The sequence below is a fragment of the Sinohyriopsis cumingii genome, chromosome 6 (assembly GCF_028554795.1).
Source record: "Sinohyriopsis cumingii isolate HCF-2022 chromosome 6, ASM2855479v2, whole genome shotgun sequence".
In the NCBI taxonomy this organism is placed as follows: domain Eukaryota; kingdom Metazoa; phylum Mollusca; class Bivalvia; order Unionida; family Unionidae; genus Sinohyriopsis; species Sinohyriopsis cumingii.
In genome coordinates, this window is record NC_142966.1 from 119,882,923 (window position 1) to 119,907,188 (window position 24,266).

Sequence of the window (24,266 nt, forward strand, 5' to 3'; positions counted from 1 at the left end):
GTCTCAAACAAAGGATCCCATGGAGACACACAGGCCAGTACAGGAAAACCCATGAAATTGATAACCGCTCATCATTGCTACTGTTTATTTTTGTCAAAATTTATTTATTCTGAAATATATATTTTTTTATTCTGAAATATTTTTTATTCTGAAATATTTTTTTATTTATCATAGAATCTGATCGATTTGAGTACCAACCACCCCATCAGAATTAACAAACTGATTGATTTACATGATTTTAAATACCAACCACCCCATCAGAATTAACAAACTGATTGATTTACATGATTTTAAGTACCAACCACCCCATCAGAATTAACAAACTGATTGATTTACATGATTTTAAGTACCAAGCACACCATCAATTTCTGAATAAATGAAATATTTCTGAATAAAATATTTCAGATTATAATAATTATTTCAGAATAAAATATTTCAGATTATAATAATTATTGCAATTTGCACAATTTTAAGTACCAACCACCCCATCAAAATCAACAATCTGATTGATTTGCACGCTTTTGAGTACCATTTTACCCGTCAAAATTAACAATCTGATTGATTTGCACAATTTTAAGTACCAAACCACCCCATCAATTTCTGAACAAATAAAATATTTCTGAATAAAATATTTCAGATTATAATAATTATTTCAGAATAAAATAATTATTACAATTTGCACAATTTTATGTACCAACCACCCCATCAAAACAAACAATCTGATTGATTTGCACAATTTTAAGTACCAACCACTTCATCAATTTCTGAATAAATAAAATATTTCAGAATAAAATATTTCAGATTATAATAATTATTTCAGAATAAAATATTTCAGATTATAATAATTATTTCAGAATAAAATATTTCAGATTATAATAATTATTGCAATTTGCACAATTTTAAATACCGTTTACCCCATCAAAACAAACAATCTGATTGATTTGCACAATTTTAAGTACCAACCACCCCATCAAAATCAACAAACTGATTGATTTGCACAATTTTAAGTATCATTTACCCAATGAAAATCAACAAACTGATTGATTTACATGATTTTGAGTACCAACCACCCCATCAGAATTAACAAACCGATCGATTTTATACCAAACCACCCCATCAATTTCTGAATAAATAAAATATTTTAGAATAAATAAAATATTACTGAAAAATAATTAAGATTTCACATACAGATTCACAATCACTTCCTCTCCCCTCAGGTCAATTAAGTGTCCAAGGTGGTCTGTGAACTTAAAATTTATTCGTGTTAATATATTATTATAACACCGCAGATATACAGGATTGGTTGGTACTTGCACGATCAAATACCCAGGGGAAACTTGTGGTGTGAACGTGTATAAAATGTATCCTTGTTGAGCCTGATTCGACTTTCCAAGATCTATTTGATAGCTGTCATCGATCACATCTCAAACGAGATTAACCGCGATTGTCGATGTTATATTAACAATTCCTGGTGAAACATGTCTCCCGCCGCCGTATGGATAATCGTCATGTTTGAGAACAACCGGAGGTGGTGCTATTTTTCTCCATGATTCGATGATTTTAGGAAAATTTGTATCAATAATTTTTAGTTCATCTTTTTTAAATGTTGGTACCTTAAATGTAAAATCGTTTTCTTCATATTCCTTTTCTGTTATTCTGTAATAATTGATAAATGGCTTTCTAGGGCGGGGGAAAGGAAGAACACGAGCAGCAATCTCTGCTCTTACATGATTAAGTACTTCCCTAATGAAAGTTTCATTAACATAATTATAATCTGATTCCAATTGATTTAGATGTTTTATTGACTCAATGATCTGTTGTTTTATATCATCATTATAATGTTGCGATAACGATAAAAACAAATTTTTTATATTATCGATTGATTGTTTGACCTCAGAATTAATAAGACCGGAATACATTTCATAAACCTCCAAATATCTTATTTCACCACTAAAAGTATAAACTTCATATGCACTGGTTCCATTCCAAGGATACAAATTTCGGTATTTAGGAGTTGTTATAAATTTCTTTTCATTTATTGTAAAATCATCCCGACTTGGTTCTGGTGGTCCATGATATTCTGGCGCAATATCAGGCCAACCTAGTACTGATCTTATCGATGATTGATAAATATCAGCGGCGTAATCAGGTGAATGTATCTCAACAGCAGAAGATAGCGTCGGCTCATGAACGTTAATTGATATTTTTGCTTCTTTTCCCGTTATTGATTTTATTCTGCGCGCAAATTCTTCATTGATCTCCTCAATCTCATAACTGCCAGTTGGTATTCCAACAACGACCCAGTCAGGTGTTCCATCATCTTTATTTTTATTAGCAAATACAAGCGAATTATTTGCTGGTGTACCATTAAATAATTTCAATCTGATATTTGGCCAACTGTGATATACTCGTAATTGTGCAAGTGCAATTTCTTTTGGTGGAATCGCAGTTGGAAAACTGACGTTAAATTCAGGATTAGTCGAACTTACCGAGATCATCGCTGTTTTCAGTGGAGTTGTGTTTGTCACGATCTGCTGGAGTAGCTCTAGTGGTGTCATTATTTAATATATTTGTGCCTTTAATACCAGCACAGTTGTATATTTTTAATCATTTCTGTAAACTCAAAATCAGATATAATTACATCATTAAGACCTGTTGATAACAACGAAGATAACTTCGGGTATGCTACCGTCGCCGTGTGCAACTTTATCATGTAATCGGATAATTTTTTATTCGTGCAAGTACTTATCTTTTTTGCAATGATATTGAGCACACCTGCAATTGATGTTGTAGCTGAAATACAGATTGTTACGGCTACTGGCGCCATCATTGTTATCGTTGATAATAATACGCCGGTGGACACAACCACAGCGGATACTGAATAAACGATTACGTCAACGATAACTAGTCGTCGTCGATATTTCTTTATTTCTACCGTATATTGTTCGACTCGATTTTTTAAGTTCGTTTGCCATTCACGTGCTTGATTGTACCTGTAATGTTGCGATGCTGAGGTACTCATTATATTTTACACAGTAACCAATTGAGGTGTTTCGGTTACAAATTCTAGACACCACCAGAAAGATGCTGCGGTTAATTTCTTATCAGCTGCTTCCAGAATAAATATTTCTTCGTTTCCGCTATTTAATATGATAGACACAACTCCAGAAAACTTGTCGGTGGAATGACGCCATGGGTACGTTGTAAAAATCTCGAATTTTGCAGCACTAAACACAGACAGCCTGTACACGCCAGTGACTGTTGCGGTATATTTAATAGTTTTATTTTGCTGTGACCATATTGCGAATCCAGATGACACCGTGCATACAATATTGGTAATTTGCCCGGGAGTTATTCCGGCTGGAATTTTAATCAGACTAATTTTGTTAACGATATCAGGAATTCCACTTACGACATCTTCCAATGTTTTTTTTAGTTGTGTCTAAGTTAGTTTTGATATCAGAAAGTTTTATGTGAACGGCGTGCGGAGTGCCGAAGAATTTATCTATGGATTCATCGGTTTTTTGAAAATTTCTTCGAAATCTTCCAAAAGCGCCCACGTGCACATCATACTCGGCCCGCAACGTGGATAATTTACCATCTACGGTATTGTAGTTAACGTCATACTCGGCCCGCAACGTGGATATTTTACCGTCAACGGTATTGTAGTTGACGCCGACGTATTTTTTGGTCGCAGCATCTTCGTCGGATGTTGGATCTCTTAAAACTACTATCTTGTTTCCGTTCATGCTGAGTTCACCTGTCATTATGTCGCCGGTGTTTCTTACACGATTAGAAACACTTTTTGCAATTTCATCTCTGATGGTTATAAGCGATATACTTGAATCCCTGATTCTACCGCCGTCAGTAAACACAGGAATGTTATCCGTGACCGCACCGAGTACTGGTCGAACTATATCATTCCATTTGATATTGCTCGTTTTTAGTTTTCTGTATCGGTCCTGAAAAACAACAACTTCATCTCGGTCAACTCCAGCCAGGTTCATAATATCAGCGAGTTCATCTTTAGTCGCGTACTTCGAGAAATCAATGTCGGATTTTTTTTTCTTACTGGTAGAAGAAGATCTTCCGTAAATATCAACCATTATAATTTAAGATCTGTTCAAAACGAAGCGGTTACTTGTATAATCATGCACGACTTTATGAGGTGCCGCGGAGGACTTTGATATAGCGTCGAGTACATTAATTACTTCACTGCCGCATATTGGCGGATCCGTCATTGTTTGTGTTGGTAGCGTTGAATACCAAACCGCTGCGTGAAGTGACGCGACATACTTGATAAACTCACGAGGTGGAGCTAACCCGTACGAATCGAAATAAACGATTCCACGTGGATCAATTGCATATGCGGTCCAATGAGTAACAGGTCCTGAATTATCATCGAGATTAATAATACCTGTTTCAGCGCTGTTTGGTCGGTCCGGCAATTGATCTCGCATAAAAACACCTCTGAAGTTTTTTATTTTTAGTTGTTTGGCAGTATCAGGTAAATCAAAATTTGATGCTGCAATAATTAACGAAGTGTTCCTGGAAGCCTCAGACCTCTTCCCCAACGAGATCCCGGTAATCTTAATCCGGTCCCTCTTTTTTTTTAATCCTCGCCCTGTTGCTTTCTTTAGAGCCATTCCAGCAGCGGTTCCAACAGCACCTAAAGCGGCTGCTTTTGCTACGGCAGGTGCCGCTGCGACAATTAATGCTGGAATAGCCCCGAGAAGTGGAAAAATACCGCCTGTTTTAATTGAGTCTTTAACCGCACCCGCAGAGAGATTAAGTCTGACGCCTGTTTTTGATTGTTTAGCGCCGTTGAAATGTTTAAGTTGACATTCTGATAATGATAATTTATTTTGACCGCCCGTGATCTGATCTCGCTTTAGTGATAATTTCATTCCGCAGTTTTTTGCTGAATTTGATTGAAGGTTTTTAATCTGACCAGGAGTCAGACTGACACTAACGTGATGATATGGCATTTTATGATAATACTCGTGTTTTTAAATAACATGATTAAAGATTTTCCACTGGTGCATTAATAACCCTCATTCGACCACTACCACCTTCAAGTAACATTGCTTTGTCACTGAGTATAACCGCGATTGCTCTGTAGGCGGAACCACCTGGCAGGTCAGTAACACGAGCTCGAAAGTGTATATCAACGACAGATTGCTTGGATAAGTCAAGATGCTCCAGCGAAAAGTAATAAATCAGATACAGATTTATAAAATCTAACTGTGATATTTGCAGCCCAGTATCCACGTTTTGATCACGTCCCATAAATGACATCAAACGATGATATGCACGCGCTACGTGATTTTGACCAAAATTTAACAATATATCTTCAGCTTGTTCTTGATGTCCATTTATCCGCAAGGAAACTTCATCAGCTCCAAGTTTGTCAAATATTATATGTGAATGTTCTTGACTATTCGTCCTATCATTATTTTGCAGCGCAATAAAAATATGTCGTGGCGCAGAAACACCTTGCTGTGATGCAATATTCCATGTAAATAAACCATTAGCATTACCTTGAGCAGCATCTGTGGTTACTGTTAACCATGATAGCAATGATTTACCGCCTTGATCCGTAAAGAGAGTAATTTTTGTTCTTCAGCAATAGATGGAATCATTACTGGCATCCACAATGAAAGTTTCGTTATATTTACTTTACCAGCATCAGCAACACCAACACCTCGCCAGATTGCATCATTATCATCACCTTTTCTTACGAGCACAACTGTGTGTTTAGCTCCAAAGATGACCTTTCTAACATTTCTGCAAAATCCAAAGATGTGAGACAATGGAATTGCACATGAAAAATTTCTATTATCTCCTGACAACGCTGCTCGGCGTGTTGCAGATCCTAAGTTGTAAGTTGCATTAACACTTTTTATAATATCAAAAGCAGCACCTGGTCTATCTTCATGTTCAAAATCACCTGGTTGTGGATTAACTGCAGTATCTCGTGGTGTTTGTAACTTAACATACTAAACATGATCAGCGTTGTTAGTAATATCCTTAGCAAACATTATTGTTGGACCAGCTGATCTTGTGTAATCATCAGAATATCTCACTAGACCAATTATTGTTGTAGCAATATCGACATCCTTCTGAACTGATTCAATATTTTTTCCATCAATCATGTATGTGGCGCTATCAAACAGCGCCATAATCCCGTTGTTGACAAAACCAACTCACAAATTGGCATCAAATGGCGTATTAGCAGCAACATTCGTTACAAGTTCACCTTCTACTTCAATAAACGCCTCAGCGGGCAAGAAATATCTACTTGTATCCTGAACCTGTAATTCGATTCTCCCCCGCTGATTTGGTTGTCTTGCGTCATAGGAATAAAATTGATAATCACGTACTGATTCATCTTTGAGGACCGGTGCATCCATTTCAAATGCTGGGTCGGACATACGCTTGAACATTTTATTATAATTACCAATTTTCCAAATGGTGATCTAAATTATCGTTGTCTGACATGAAGACCACTTCCCGCCATTAAGTTTGCAGTTATATTTCTTTCTGCTTCTTCAGATAATTCCGATAGTTTTTGATTCGCGGCTTGATTTATTATTTTACTGACGTTTGCGGACATAACTTCAGTGCTGGGCAGTTTCATTGGTTGCTGTGGTTTTCTTCGTACTAATCGAGATAGTCTGTCCTTGACTGTCGAGAACGCTTTACTGGCAATATTACCAATGGCGCCAGGAATTTTATCACGAACAGCCTTAATAGCCTTCATCCCTAATTGTTTTGCAATCGGCATTGCTTTTGGAGCCATCCTTCTAAATAGACCCTGAACAACATCACCAAGTCCATCTCCGTAAATTGTTTTGTAATTTGGCAGTCGTGAGTTTACTGCCCTGACCATGACTGGTCCACGTTGAGCAGTGTGTATAATCATTTGTATATACTGATTAATTAATTGTTTAGTCGCTGTGATAATCATCAGCAATTTCATCAATAAGGGAACGATAAATGCTGCCATCCATAATACCACCTTGAAATAATCTTCGACAAATATCAGATATTTCATTAACAATTTCTGAAGAATTGTTTCCAGCAGGTTTTCCTCCAATCAGTATTTCTAGTCGTTCTACGTCAGAAAGAACACTGTTAGGACAGGCAATAAGACCACTCCCCAAACCACTTCCGGTTGCTCCTTCTTCTGTTGTTTCCGTTCTTTCCTTAAATAATCTTAAGGGTGATCTTTCTTCTTTCCCTTTTGATTTTTTAAGCAGCTCCTCAGCCTTTTTAAATTCCGACGTCAACCTTTGCTGCGGTGAAGAGGATTGTTGTTGTTCTATTTGTTGCAGAGGTGGAGGAAGCTGATAGGAAGGCTCTTGCTGGGGGGGATTGCGGTGGAGAAGATTGTTGTTGTTCTGCTTGTTTCACTCTCTCTCTATAAAGCCTTTGTACTTCGTCAGAAAGACCTATATATTCCAAATCATCCTTTCTGGCTTGTTTTTTGTTTTTATATATGCGATATATCCACCTAATAAGATCATCATTGTTTACTTTTTCACGACCGGGTTTTAAAATACTGGATTTATCAAATATACCAGTTATTATTTTTTCAGGTAAATTATCTTCTTCAGTATTTATAATTTCTCTGATAAATGTTTCATTAAATTTTTTTATTAATTTAATGTTTTCTTTTATTGGTTTAGACGCAAGTTCTTTTTTCACGTCGGCGATTTCAGTACGAACTTTACCAATACCCTCAAGTATTTCTTCATCAACGGGTTGAGATTGAGCTGCAGCTATTTCAGTTGGAAGATCTCGTAAAATCTTTTTTGTTTTCTTGGTTCTTTCTGCTATTTTTTTAGTCTGCGCAGCGGTTTTAATACTTGAAGAATACCCTTCTTCTTCTTTTTCTTCTCCTCGTCCTCGTCATCCTCATCATCCTTAAAATCTCCCCATACAGCTTTTTTAGTAATTGTTGTAACAGGTTTAAATAACTATTCTGTGCCCTCTGTAAATTCAACCTGGGCTTCTTGACGTTCTTGCAATTTTTGTCTAACGGAATCACGAACAGGAAGAAATGTTTTGATTGCTTTTAGTCTCTCTCGAGCTAATCTAGCAGTGTGAGATTCCTTAGCTGGTGGCATTATTAATATGATAATTTTTAATTGATAGCAGCAGAGGGGGCGGGACCTCCGGTATGTAAACACAACTCTCGGTCAGGTTAGCAGTGACCTTATTTTTTTTATTTCGGAAGAAGCTTATATTTTAAGCAGATTAGGTTTCAGACAAGTGGTCTGTTCGCCCCCTCTGCTGCTTGTCGTGAATATCGAAAGAAACATACAAGACTATTTTGATACTCCAGTAAAATAATCATAATCATAAAATAGCTTCTTATTTGTCTTCTGAAATCGGATAGCTTCGGATAATTGATATGCACAGAATATTCAGCTACTTCAGTCATTAATAGAACTAGGTTATTGCAACTCTCAAAGGACAATGAAAACATCATGTTCGAAGTGTATTCGGTTAAATATGTTAAGTGAATAACAGAGTGTGTTTGAGAGTACAATGGTTACAGTATGTGACATTAAATATAAATCCTAACAATTTCTTCATACAATTCTACTTGTCATTGTCAGGCCCCTTCAGGAGTTGAGAGAGGCTCTGGCCACATTGAGAGTTTGAGTCCCCTTGGCCCTGGATATTGTGAAATGTGGAAATTAATCATTACCAAAACAAATCAATATAATTTACTATGTAAAGTTTTTAAATACAATAGAGTAAACAACTAGAGTAATTAAGAGTATTTAAGAGATCTAAAAGTAACTGGTAAAATCGAGCCCCTTAGGGGTTGAGATCCGGGCCATAAGGCCTGTATTTGGGCTGGCAATTGTGACAATCACTGTTATTACTATATTGAAAATATATAGTAAAGATGGGTAGCTTTTTAAAATGTACAAAACTGGATGCCAAGCAGTATAGACTAATGAGGCAAAATCCCAATACTTTTTGTTCAGAAGAGAATGGATTCGAGGGTCTGCTGCAAATTCTATCCATTTTAAAATTTAAATGTTTAAAAGCTTTCAGTAGACTCTCTCCAACTGTACACATTTTACACGGGAATAAATGCGACAAGTAATGGCGATTACTTTTTGTATTTCTTTCTGTCTTTATTCCTGAAAATGAAGATGTCACGCAAACAATGATGCGATATAGCTGGTGTATTTGTTCCTCTGTTGTATTTAGGTCTAAAGTGAGGTTTCCCACCTGAAATATTCATGAATATGTAAAGTCAGTCCACACAATAATTTTAGAAATTATCTACATATACTAATATAACCACCATCACTATAAATGCAGCTAGTATTAGTACTATTAGTAGTAGTAGCATTATCACTAGTACTCTTCTACGTCAAAGCTACTCACACTGAGATGTAACTTATTATAATATTATTTGGACAGAGTGCACACGATCAGTCATCTTGCAGCTAAAATCATCCAGTGTGAGACCTGAGGTAATTACAGTGTGCATCTTGATCAGGATTCTACTTGATTTCAACATTAGCTGTAGAGCCTTATGCGTATTTCGTGTGCTTAGAAACATCAAAATGAAAAATAGGGTACAAGTTTGCAAAATAAACCAGAGATATGTATGTTACTCTATCGACATCTCTTGAAGCATCGAGTAAGCTCGCGATTAATTTCTGTTGAGTGGCCCAAAATACCATTCGAGCTCATGTTCCGGATATTGTCTGCTGTTTACACAACAATCTGAATCAACCCCATGTTCCTCTTGGTCTCCATCTCGTATGGAACGTTGAAACACTATTACAATATGTCTGGGCGATTTGCTGCCAGGCTCGTTTAAAATGTCTTCACCTTGCTTGGATATTTTTTTTTGTTATGCTGGTCATCACGCTCTACAATTTTTCTTTCCGGCTGCTGATGCGGCATGCGTTGCAAAACCAAAAGCATTGGAACCAATTTCCCTTGCTATGCCAGGCATGACAGCAGCTGTACTGCCAAATAACATTCCAAAGAATCCTTCAAAGGTATATATGCGTTTAATTCGTGATGGTTTCATTATACAAGACAATTAGTTTTATTTTGCGATTTTAGATGCACATACAATGTCAAGCGCCCTTTATTCAGTTCACGCTGTTTCTTGACTAATCTGCAGATGGCATTGTGATTTCTGGTATGCTGTGCACACTATTCATAGGACAGTAAATTAGATGAGAAGACTTATCTGGCATTAAATAATGGGGTGTCGCATGAGCAATAAGCTGCAGATGACGTGGCTATGGCGACATAGCGCATCATATAATCCTTCAGACACAAAACAATTTATGAGCAAGATGTTCACATCACTGATGCTGACAGGAAACTTTCCGTCAGCAATTTAGTCATGTGATCAGTTCAGATAGGCCGCTGTAGTATTTTATGCCTTCCTGAATTTATCTGCGGCTCTAGATCTAGATTTATCAATGTTTTCTCCGAAGCTCAAAGACCATATAGAAATATTTTGTGTAGCCCTCTAAGGTAACATTGACGAGCCAACCAATATCACGCTCAGTACTTGCTGGCTCAGATACGGTCTCCTAAAAAAAAATCAGATTTGGATACGTACGTTTGCAATGTTTTTGCTACTAATTTGTTAATAACTGAAGCTCTTGTTCTGATATCTGCTTATTTTGTCTGTTTGGTATTAGCGCCAGCATCACCTTTGCTAATACAGTGTCAGTAACAGTTTGGTTATTAATGTGTTGGTCCTGTTTTTTTTCGTATGCAAAAGCTATATGACTTATTGCCGTTGTTACGAGCTAAACTAATTTTTTAACGACGTCGCGTTGAAGTTCTTGTTTGCCAAATTTTTATGCAAGAACACGGCAAAGCAATTGTTGCTGCTGCTCCACGTACTTTCTCATAACATCAGCCTTATCATTTGGCTCCACTACTCGGACAAATGGCTTTGTAATATACGTTTGTATAACTATTTGCCACCCACACACCGTTCTCTGTCATCTAAGCAGATTCAGTCTGACATATAAAATTCATCACTTCATAACTATACAGTTCTAGAACCTCTTCAGTATCTCAATGGAAAACCATAAAATAATGCATCGTGATAACACTATTGGTTAAATTTGGCCCAGTCCATGGCACGAAAACGATTACGTGCAATCAAGCATATAGCGCGGTTGTCTAAGTAAAAAAAAACACAACACAAAGTAGCCCGTGTTGTGTATGATATATTAAGACTGCGCAAAATATATTGAGTGCATGTGTTGTTCAGTTCCTTTATTTTATTAATGTTATCCCTATCGGTGTTATTTCCTCAAATAATATGACAGAAACTTTCTCACAATCAAGATCTTCTACGGGTGTCATCACCTACGGCTCCAATATTCTGAACGTAGCGGCATCATTGCTGCTTACGGCTTCGTCAAAGTTGCGAAGCGTTTTGTGATTATCCTGACTGGGACTGAGCTTATGGATAATCGCCTTCTCATATATAAATCCGCTATTCAGCAGCATATTTAGAAGACGTTTGCTTTGCCTCGTCCGACTGAACCTACTATCATATAATGGCAATCAGGAAGCAAAAAGATATACCTTATTTCTTGACGTCTTACTAATCGACGTTGATGATGTCATTTGTTTCAAGCAGACTATTAGTCATTAAGCAGCTTTTGATATCATCCTTCGCCATGGCAGCTCAAGTACAGTGACAACAATCTCTGATGCAAAACTCAATAGATGCGTACTAAAATCTGATGATACTTTGAAAGGACCATTTAATATGTCGGCGCAAAAAATCACAAACTTGGTCACACCTACAGATAACAGTGATACAACCAACAAGGAATACATATAAAAATATTCAAGTGCAAAAGTTTTACTGACTGAGGCGACGTGAATATTTCAGGCGCGTATTTTCTGCGTGACAATATTAGCTAAGATAATCAATGGCAAACAAATACTGCTCTCCGAGCTAAGTGTGTTGCTTTAGCTGGCAGGACTATGGCTAGTGATACAAATATGGAAACAAAAAGATCACAAATTTGATCTCTCAGCTGTTGATACAGATGCGACAAGCAAGGAATACATAACGACTAATTTCTGCCCAAAGTTATTGTGTCAAATCAACCGACTGGCTTGTGGATTGTTTGGTGTCAATGAAGAACTAAACAGTGGGACTGCGAAGACATTTCGTTAGAAGCCTACCATAGAAAATTATTAACAGACGGCAGTTACCCGTCTATTACGTTCAGCTCCGCAATTAATTTCAGGTGTGTGGACAGTGTCCAGGCACAACGATTTTAGATCCAGATTTGCGGCATGACATTAAATTTTCCTTTGGCAATGAGCAACAGTAAGATTACAAGCTTAGCGATTCCAACAAGCACTGCCGATACGGCCAATAAAGAATATGCAGATATAAAGTTAGGTTCATCCAGCGACATATTCGTAGACAATCCAGCTGCGACCAATTGGTATACTGGGGTGATATCGGATTATCTACAGGTAAATCAGTTCCATTTGTTTTTAGATCGGACACAAAGGGAATTTATGCAAAGAGAACATCGGCGGTGGCATGCAATCCACTTAATTGTTTATTCCCTAGATGGTTTCAGAAGTTTTGGTAATGTTAATGTGCCTATATTGGAGATTAGCACAGCAGGTGAATACGTGAAGAGCGCAATAGTCAATCAAGGTAGGCATTCCAACGGCTTATCCGATGGTGTCTCAAGCGCGTAGAAAGAAAAACAACTCTATTGCCCACGTTCCAGCGATGTCGTCAAAGTACCACAAATAGAAGTGGATTTCAGACATTTACATTATCAGGATACTCGAGTATGCAAAAAGCCTTTTACATATTGCCAATAACTAGCCTACAACCTGGAAACCACTGGAACACAGCCAGTGTTTACGCTAACTTGTGGATACAATTAAAAAGTATTGTTGCAGTCGCAATATGGGGAATTTAAATTGCTGGTCGAGGTAGGAGAATTTATCAATAACTGGCCTCTAGAGGCATTAAATGATGCAAAACAATGGACCACTCGTCATTTCAAACAGATAAAATAAAGTATGTGGTGTTTACTGATGACATTGCAAATCCTGGCACAAACAACTTTCCTTATTGCAGCTTGTTTAGTGTTTCTGGAAAGCCACTGAACCCTGACCTGAATTGCTTTAATATGTTTAGGTAGTCTGGATGTAATTTGCAGACAGCATAATACATTTCTTGTCAAATAAGATGTTGTTTGAGGATGCGCATGCTGAAACAGAATCAGGCATACTTTCCAAGGCATATTATGATCGCATAGGCGCCTCAAACAATTGTACAAACAATACTGTTTAATTTCAGCTGCGTTTAAGGTAGATGATAATATGATAAAATATTTTTCAGTAGCTAATATGAGAGCAAACCAGCTGCAGGATGAGCTTGATAATCATGATAAGGCAAAACAAAAGTTTTGTAACGATGAGGAGTCAGCCAGCCTCACTAAAAAGATAGATACGACGGTGAGTAGTATAATACATGATCTGATCAATGAAACCTCAGAATCAATCATCGGGACCAAAATGATATAACGCCCAAAAAATGAGTGCAAAAGAAGAAAAAGGCCATAGTGAAGATAACGATTGTAAAGACAAGCAAGTCAGAAGAAAATATCTAAAATATGAAAGAAGACTGCGAGAAAGAGCCTGCAGAAGAAGATTGTACAGACAGCTCGGGTTAGACTATGGTGATATAGAAATTATACTGCATTTAATTAATTTGCCTGATAAAGAAAATGAGTAACTCGATTCGCCAGATAATGAGTCGCAGCCATCTGAACCAAAGGTGAACCAGAAGTGCTAAAACCATAGCCGGAGCAATCAAAAAAGATTCTTATGTCTAAAAAAAAAACACAATTGAGGCTTTTATCACATCATGAAGTATTTAAGTTACGATGAACATGACAGCAAAATTCTTGTTGCAGTTCTTGCGAACACAGGGAAATTGTCAATTAAAGACATATTAGCTTTCTCACTATTTGATGACAAAAGCAAAAAATTTAATAATAAGAAACTATTTAAACTACACGAGAAACATGCTACACAGGAGCGCTACAATATGCTAAAATTTAAAAGAAAATATGCCTGTTATTTATGAAATATCATTTATAAAATTGGATCTAGAATAGCCGCCATTTTTACAACCTGTGACGCTTTCAGAGCCTGGGCCAAAACTTGATTTGCTAAACCATCCTGAAGAAGAGACTACTGAAGAAACTGAAAGAAATTGCTGAAACATACTATCACAAGATTAACTGCCGTGGAAAACACGAGTTCGATACAAATGTTCTTTCTGTAACAGTTGATTTTCTTAACTCACTCCCATTTGAAATGGACATTTTTCCTCGTGATGGTGTCTATTTAGGAGAGGCAACGCCTGTTTTAAGATGCATCATAAGCCAGTGCTGCTACAAAAGATTTCATACGAAAAGACACTGGTATTATCATGGAGATTCTTATGAGACCACTAGCTGATGATATGGACTTTATACGAAGTAGCATCCTGAGTCGATAAGAAATAGACAACGGGGAATGCTAAGCTCAAAGCGGAATTAGAAAACAAATAATTGGACATGGGCTTTTTCAGAAACTTTTTAGCTAGAAAACAAGACCTTATACGTCTCATCAATTTAGCACTGACAGAAGGACCGCAGTTCCAATATGAGGCAGCAAATAAACAACATGATATTCTGCTGCCACTTACTTAAGTAGAAAAGACACGAGCTGAAGTTTTGTCACCATAACCTGAAACAGAAAAACCTGCAGCAGAAGTTCTGAAACCATACCCATAAGCATAGGCTACTGAACAAAAAAAAGGCAAAATTAAAATTGGCTGAGGCATATTATTTGATCACAAGATATCTGATGCTGGTTGATACTAATATCAGTTGGCTTCTTGCAGCTCTTAAATATGAGGAAGCAAATTCAGAAGATAAAGACTTTACTGAGCTACCACAATGTTTTCTTCACGAATTCGCCACACGCTAATGCTCACGTGAAAACAAAGTTAGATGACACAGAATACGACATCAGCTTTCTCAGAAGCTCTTTGGAGGCAAATCCATCTTTGACCAAACATATTAACGCAGCGTTTTCCGCTCAGGATTCTATTCTTTAAAAAAAAATGTTTTGTATGCGATGAATGATATTAAAGATTGCCACCGCAGTCAGCGTAAAGAAACATGAAGACTCTATTGCATATCATTGATGCTATCACAAACAAGCTTACTGCTTCAAGAAATCTTAAGATATTACAAGCATCTGTTATATTTCTCTCGGCTATTCTGGTGGCATTAATTGCCGCATGTGCTGCTTACGAGGTCGCTTTCTTAAATCTTCTCATTCTAATTATTTCTGGCCTTGGGATTGCTGCACAGAGTACCGACACTCCAATGATGACTGCCGATGTCCATACTTAGAAAACTACGGTTAAAAAAATAATGTTGTTTTGCTGTCATAAAACTAAAGATACGATCCACCTATACTGGTCTTGACAAAATCAAACAGTGACCTCTTGATGTTAGGTTTAATGTATTATTCTCCTAGTAAGAGGGTTATATTTTTCTAGATCTATAACTATCTTAGCGTAAAAATCAGAGTGATCCTTAACAAACTTGTATGCGGTATTTTAAGACTTAATATTGGAACATTTACGTAGGCAATGTACGATTTCTCGTATGAGACCATTATTCTGCTCGTGTCGAAATTGTGCATTACATTCTATACTTTTTTCTCTCTCTCTCTCTCTCTCTCTCTCTCTCTCTCTATATATATATATATATATATATATATATATATATATATATATATATATATATATATATATATATATATATATATATATATACAATCACGCAAGTTTAACATGGAGCGATAAATTTTATGTTGACTTGAACATTTTCCAAGCCAGTATGGCAATTAGCTTTCCTTCAGAATTCACCTTTGTTATAGTATATGTCACAATGGCTATAATTTCAGGCTGTTCTTGTATGCATGCGTTTTTTTCTGTGAAAATCTATTTTTTGGAAACGATGCTAAATCGGCTTCAGTTGATTCGCCTAAGTCAACAAGGTTGTTACAGTCACTAAAGAAAGCTATGATATTGATAGCGACAGGTTTTTATTCTAACGGCCATAATCCATGATATGAAATTTCTGTCGTACTTAAGATAGAATTCAAAATATTCCAGAGAGCATTTTATATTTTCTGATTACCGATTTAAATAATGTGCTCCACAAACAAGACAAGATAAAAATAATAATATTTTTGCTTGCCAAGCTTTTTCTCGCTGTGTCTTATGCTGATACAAACGAAGAAATGTCAAGGACCCTGGCAAGCTCAGATCCGTCAACTTTTGTTGGCACCATGGAATACTACTTTGCTGTTTTCTGTTAATCTGGTGCGTCTTTATACCATTTTCCAGTATAGTGTTCATGTCCATTGTTCATGCTAGATGGTGTCTTCAATTAGACAGAAATGTTGCGTTTTTGTATAAAAATCAAAATATTAGTGTCATCTTTTCACCCATCTCTTTTTGGTGTAAAAACAAAATTATATAAGCAACATATCATAACCTTCGTCATCCTCATCTACCAACAAACGTTATCGACTTCTAACTGTTAATAGAGATAAATGTGGATACTGAGCCTCGCTTGGACGTTGTCATCATTACACAGCAAGCTTTTAATGACAAAATAATACGCTGACTAAATTTCCTGTCCTTGTCTTGAGCTCATGATTTGATCAAATCTTACTGGAAAATGATGGGGTCTGTTCATTTCACGTTGTCTTGAAAAGACGCGTTGGTCATGTCAACAATGTGAGTTCATAGCCACGTTTTACTATACTATTCATATAAAACTGTGTCGGAGGCGTTTGAATCGTGTTTGACACTGTTTTTATGTTTGACTTTTACAGGAGGCAAAACCCTCTAACCTATCATTTTCGCTTTAAGATTAAATGTTAAAAATGTTCCAAAAACTGTCCAACTAAATTTTTTAAAATTAAGGTAAAAAGAAGTATAAGAGCCCAGTAAAAGGAATGTTTTCACAGGAAGGAAAGAGCGGTGGGGTCAAACCCAGTTATGGATATTTTTTAAAAAGAACATTTTGTGCCAAATGAAACCGAATATAAGTTTATGTTACCTCCTAAAATCCAAACTCGGGCTGTAAACAAGGCAAACGTTATTCCTAACCATCTTATAGCAATGATCCTCATGATTCAAACCTAGTTATAATCTAGCAGGCATATATACAAAATCAAAATGTTACATCACAAATAAAGTGAATGCCATGAATAGTAGTGTAAACGTGTAGTAACAATGCTTTATTTACATATAATGTAGGTGTCTGCCACTCTTAGACTGCAATTATTCACGAATAAACTCCTATCGTTTTTGGGGACGTGTACTAAGTCAACAAGGTATTGGGGCAGGTGCGTGCTGGCACTTCGATGCGTGCATATCCCGAGGACATGGGTTCGATTTTTTGTAGAAAACAAACTCAATATAAGTTTATATCGGGTGTGTGTGCTTATGTGTGTGTGTGTGTTCGCGTGCGCGCGTGTGTGGGTGTGGGTTAGTGTGAATGTGTGTGTAATTTAAGTTGCAAATGATACTTTTATTAATAAACATGAAGTTCTTTCGGGAAATAGCGCTCATTAATGATGCAGTAAATTTCTCAAAGACAAGGTCAGAAACTACGTTACAGACGATGTGTCTTACGGCTTTTTAACCGGGAATATGGTTCGGTCTAAATCGCCACTTGTATGATTTGGTCCACGTGGTTAAGCTGAAACATACATACATACATACATACATACATACATACATACATACTATTAAATCGGTAAATGACAGGTTGATTGACAAGCAGATATATCTGCCAAGTAAAATTAAGACCACCATTACATTGCATCTGTTCTTGATCGGCATTACCTTTGCGGTCTATGCGGTCATATGTAGAATATAATACGGTTAATCTTCAAGCGGGTGATAACACCATTCACAATGATTTACGTACACTTAAGAGTTCTTGGTTTGTTGTGGCAACAAAATTTCTATTCATCACCTTATAGAACAGCATGCAAAGATAGCCACACTTTGGGTTGAATCCATATAGCGTTGAAAATATAAACCACGCAATTAAAATTATTTTCTTAAATTTTATGTCCAATTCTCAAATAACAATCTTTTTTGGAAAGAGCTCGCTTGTTTATATGTATGTTTACAAAACGATGTTATATTATGTTTTATCTATTTATTACACACTTTAGTTCAATCCATTAAATATAGGGAATCATTTAACTCTCAGATGCTTAACATTTCTGACATATAGTTACAAAAGATTTTATGAACAGTTGATAACAAGCATCAGAAGCAATAAATATAATTTTTGTCGTGAGTCTCTCTCTCTCTCTCTCTCTCTCTCTCACACACACACACACATGAAAAGTAAAGTTTTCTTCAGTTACTCAGTTCTACAACATTCTATACGTGTAGTGTTGCTGACGAAACACGCTTACATATTACGGTTTAAGGCAGTCTACAAAATAAAATGAGATTGCAGTTGATATTATGACTTCATGCCACCCCTACCCACTCTCACCCCACCCCACCCCATTTCACCTCTAAAAATGTTTTGGACTACATATCCGTAACACTTAATAGCTGACCACTACATATTTGCCACCACCACCCCGAAAATATTTCCGCTGGCGTCCCTATTTGTATACCTGACACCTGACATCATCCTCCAGTGTACCGTATATGGAACATAATCTTCTTTATCTGGGTTGTACTGTCTTGTCAATCTATCAGCATTTACTTCTGATCTATTAGACGACACACTTATCTGAGCTATAGGACTTCTACACTGTGTAATGGATGAAACACTTAACAGAGCTATAGGACTTCTACAATATGTAATGTATGACACACTTAATAGAGCTATAGGACTTCTACACTGTGTAATGTATGACACACTTAATAGAGCTTTAAGACTTTTACATTGTCCGATGTATTAGATGACACTTGAAAGAGCTGTCGGATTTCTACACTATGTAATGTATTAGATGGCACACTTATGATAGCTATAGGACTTCTACACTATGTAATATATTATAAGACTGACTTAAGTTAGCTATTGGACTTCTACACTATGTAAAGTATTAGATGACACACTTATGATAGCTATAGGTCTTCTACACCATGTAATGTATTAGATTGCACACTTACGATAGGTATAGGGCTTCTACACTATGTAATGTATTAGATGACACACTTATGATAGCTATAGGACTTCTACACTATGTAATGTATTAGATGACACACTTATGATAGCTATAGGACTTCTACACTATGTAATGTATTAGATGACACACTTATGATAGCTATAGGACTTCTACACTATGTAAAGTATTAGATGACACACTTATGATAGCTATAGGTCTTCTACACTATGTAATGTATTAGATTGCACACTTACGATAGGTATAGGGCTTCTACACTATGTAATGTATTAGATGACACACTTATGATAGCTATAGGTCTTCTACACCATGTAATGTATTAGATGACACACTTATGATAGCTATAGGTCTTCTACACTATGTAATGTATTAGATGACACACTTATGATAGCTATAGGTCTTCTACACTATGTAATGTATTAGATGACACACTTATGATAGCTATAGGTCTTCTACACTATGTAATGTATTAGATGACACACTTATGATAGCTATAGGTCTTCTACACTATGTAATGTATTAGATGACCCACTTATGATAGCTATAGGTCTTCTACACTATGTAATGTATTAGATGACACACTTACGATAGCTATAAGACTTCTACACTATGTAATGTGTTAGATGACACACTTACGATAGCTATAAGACTTCTACACTATGTAATGTGTTAGATGACACACTTACGATAGCTATAAGACTTCTACACTATGTAATGTATTAGATGACACACTTACGATAGCTATAGGTCTTCTACACTATGTAATGTATTAGATGACACACTTACGATAGCCATAGGACTGATACACTATGTAATATATTCAATGACACACGATAGCTATAGGAATTATACACCATGTAATGCATTGGATGACACTTAACAGAACTATAACGCTTCTACACTGCGACATCTATTACATAGCATACAAATAAGCGATAGCACTCAGAAAAATTAATTAAAATATTGTTGCTGTGGGTTTAACGACATTTTCCAACATACATACATGATGGCCAGTATAACTGGTGGTGTAAGAGCTCTGGAAAACCCCCGAAGAACCACCGACCCTCTGGAAGTTACTAACAAGCTTTCTCATATACCCAAATATGTCAGTACTATCCATCCCCGGGGCCCCGAGTGGCCGAGTGGTCTAAAGCGCTCTCCGTTACGGATCACTGCCATCTCACCTCTGTCTGCGTGGGTTCGAGTCTAGGATTCGGCCATTGTGGGAATGTGGGAAAGCTTGCTAGTAGCTTCTCGTGTGTCGGTGGTTCTTCCCGGGGTTTTCCCGGGTTCTGCCTCCACCATTAATACTGGCCGCCATAGTCTCTATTGATCCAAACTTCATGGAATTCGCAGTTTAAACAACGAGTCTCTATAATTGATTCAAACTTCATGGAATTCTAATCTAAACAACGAGTCTCTAACTAGATATGCCCAGTTTACTGTATATTTAAATTACCCATCATTACAGTCTAAACAACGAGTCTCTAACTAGATATGCCCAGTTTACTGTATATTTAAATTATCTATCATCATATTAGTTTTTTATATTATGTAATTTCCACCTTGAGAAATCAGTCTTAAACCAGATTTGGAGGATAAGACATTTTCATAATAAAAGAAGCTCTTCCAATGTCATTTTGTGTTTCGTTCAACTTCTAGTATCCACTTTTTATGAGAATGTGATTGAGTTTTGCCAATATTATTAGCGCTTACAAAATAACCATGCTTCAAAACAATATATTCTAAATTAGGCGATATAAAAATAATTTAAAAGACTCATTAAAACACTAATGTAGTAAATCTATAAATAACTCAAATTTCACTTACGAGTATCACATATGACTATAGGTAATGTAGACAGTCAAAGGTGTTAACAAACCCAAAACCGGGCTTTCAGCTGTATATAAAAAAAATTATGAATAGCCGGTTGTTATGGAGGTAAAAGAAACACAAATATGTATTATGTACGATAGTGTTGTATATGGGAGTGCAAACTGGGACTGTCACTATTTACTTTGTGGGTAATTATATTTGGCAATTATTATATTCAAGTCAAGAAGCTATTTGCGTACATTATTGGTCATTTCTAGTGGAAGGATAAGACAGGAGATTTGATTTATCGCGTCTTATTTTGAAAAGAATATTTTGAAAAATAAAGCCTATTTGTATGTGTTGTATGCAAAAATCCATTTTAACCAATTGTGTATATTTTAGATGGAGATTGCACCAACAAATACAAAATACTTTTGATACGTCCGATTAAACAGTCACATAAACCCATGTTACGCCCCAACAACTCGAAGTACTTGGTGTACTGAGGCACTGTACTCAGTGGTGGAAAGCAAATCAAACGGAGAATCTGGAGAGAGCGCTAGTCACTTGTAGATAAGATGTCCGAGGTAATGTAGAACCTTATTTTACATAAATCTACCTTTATATTTGCTGGTTTTTTAAGTCCCAATTACCAGCATGATAAGTATAAAAAAAATTTTAAACAGCTTGGCAGATATTTTACATCTGTGTGCTCCTTTTTTAAGATCGCCATTGAATACGCCCCACGTACATCTCATTCACTGAATGAGTATATGGACCAGTTTAACGGAGTATCTTACAAAATTTGTCATTTAAACGACATGTCTTACAAGAGAAATCTTTCCTAAGCGTTTTTCCACGAAAGCAATTTATGCATAAAATCCTGCGTGCGTTTTTTTTCTTTTTTTATCTTTACGATAGTTCAATTAAAGTAATGTGATAGAGTTCTACGTGATAACGACTTATCAAGTATTAAGAAATCATAAGCATTTTTAAAAAAATAAAAAAACGAAAACGTTACAAATGAAAGTAACAGCTTTGAAATTAGAGTGATTCATTGCTTTAGTGTTTTACAGCACAGCAATACAAGTATGTTATTTACTGTCGAGGCTAATTGAGTAAAATGCATTGCGCAAGGACACACGGTAGCCAATCCGGTGTGTGTGTGTGTGGTTTGGATTTTTAACGTATCTTTAATAATTTTTCAGTCATATCGCTACGATGTATGCAGTGTGACATTTTATAGTGATGTCTAGCACTGGGACATCATGCCGCAGACATGTAGCATGACGTCCCACCCAGTCACATTATCCTGACACCAGGCTGACCAGTCCTAACACTAACCTCTTAATGTTAAGCGCCAAGCGAGGCCGCTGTTTGTACCATTTTTGTAAGTCTTTGGTATGACTCGGCCGGGGATCGAACCCACGACCTCCCGCATCCGAGGCGGATGCTCTAACCAATAGGCCACCGGACCGGTTGGTAGCCAATCCGGGCAGATCCAATGGCAGGATTCGAATCCGAAGCTTTCGGTCGAAAGTCCGGCTAAGCGCTGAACTACCACGATTCCTCAAATTGAAATGATGATGACGATGACGATTGCCTACCCACCAACACGCTCATCCACATCTTCAACATAGCAGGCCGTATTCATTCCGTCTGTGTGTGCATGTAAGACTGAAAAACGAGAAGGACAGCATGTTCTTAATGACTACTAGTCCATGCTATATAATATAAAAATAAATCTAAGGTCAGTCTTTCCTTAATTTCTCCTACCAAGCAAGGCGATCAAGTCCCTTGCCTTTACACCATATATATTACAGTTATTGATTAATCTTCTACTTAACTTTAACTCAGTCAGAATTATTTGATAATACATGTCTGTTATCTCCGATATATTCTCCCCGCGTTTTGCCAGGTACGGTTTGTTAGGGAAAGGTAAGGAAAAGGTAGGGAATATGCTCATGTAAAAATGTAGACTAGACCTGCCCAGACAGTTATCTGCATAGAGAATCTGCAGAAAGAATTTTCAGATATCAGTCTTGGAAAACGGCTAAAACTACCGACCCTTGCCTTTGCTTACATCAGGTGGATGATTTTTGATCTCTTGCCTTAACAGGGTACTGACATGATCGCGTACATAGCGTCCAAAAGACGCCAGTCTTGATTACAACTAAATTGTATAACAGCATCCTTCCTTATTGATATAAAATTCCCTTTTCTTTGGTTATATATGAGAAATGACAGGTCCGGCCCTAGGGCAAAGCGAACGAAGCAACCACCTTGGGCCCCGCGCTTTCAGGAAATCAACTCCGCAATTGATTTTTTTTTAATTGATTTTTTTGGCTTGGGGCCCCGCTCATCGCTTGTTGCCTTGGGCCTAGCATGCTGTCTTGGGCCCCGCACATGCTAGGACCGGGCCTGAGAAATGAGATGCTTTATTTTCATCAATAATTGTATTTAATCATAGTTAACTCATGCAACGCCTCCTTGCGTCCTAAACTTCAGGCGCCTCGTGTTCATTTCACTTGGCCATTTCCGTGGATCATGGTTTATAAAGTCATTGACGCTCTCAACCAGACTTTCTCTCACTGCAAGAAAAGGAATACGCATATAAACGTATGAAATAAATATGTATGAAAAGAATGAAAATTATAATACCAGTTGGCTGATTGGAAATAGAAAGTCGATCAAATGTTCTTAATCACTTTAACGCACGTTTAAGATCAACGCCCGCTTCAGTTAACTTGAAACAAAATACACCTGTACTTAGTAAGCATAGTCTGCGTACAGAATATAACTAGGAATCATTACTTACTTACTGACTTACTTACATATCTTTATCTCTTTTGGGACATATGGCCGCAACCACCCACCGCCACTGCTCAAGGTTGTTTGGGTGGTTGAGGTCATAGGTCCCAAATTTATCTCCGTTTTGGAAAATCATCATTTATCAGATCTTCATCGATGACTTAACGTTAGATTTTATGAGATTGGTTTGGGCATGATTCGAACCCACGTCTCTTCTGACCTTTCCCTCTAAAACAGATCTTGATTACAGATGAACTTTCCAAATACTACGGCAGATTCCAACTATGGCTTTGTCAAATGGTCTCCCAGATATGTGTGATATTCGTAACCACAGG

At 36.8% G+C, this 24,266-nt stretch overlaps 1 protein-coding gene across 2 annotated transcripts in view; it reads left to right on the top strand.

The window, feature by feature from the left end:
• Positions 1 to 24,266, top strand: part of LOC149797835 (uncharacterized) — a 53,537-nt gene that overhangs the window by 23,913 nt on the left and 5,358 nt on the right. Inside the window, exon 1 of one of the 2 annotated variants that reach the window (XM_089962850.1) lies at positions 21,586 to 21,707. The exons of the other annotated variant lie outside the window; for it this stretch is intronic. Coding sequence (XP_089818976.1) covers positions 21,699 to 21,707 — 9 coding nt within the window. The 5' untranslated portion in view covers positions 21,586 to 21,698. Of the gene's footprint in view, positions 1 to 21,585; positions 21,708 to 24,266 lie in introns of those variants that run through there. 2 annotated transcript variants of the gene reach the window in all.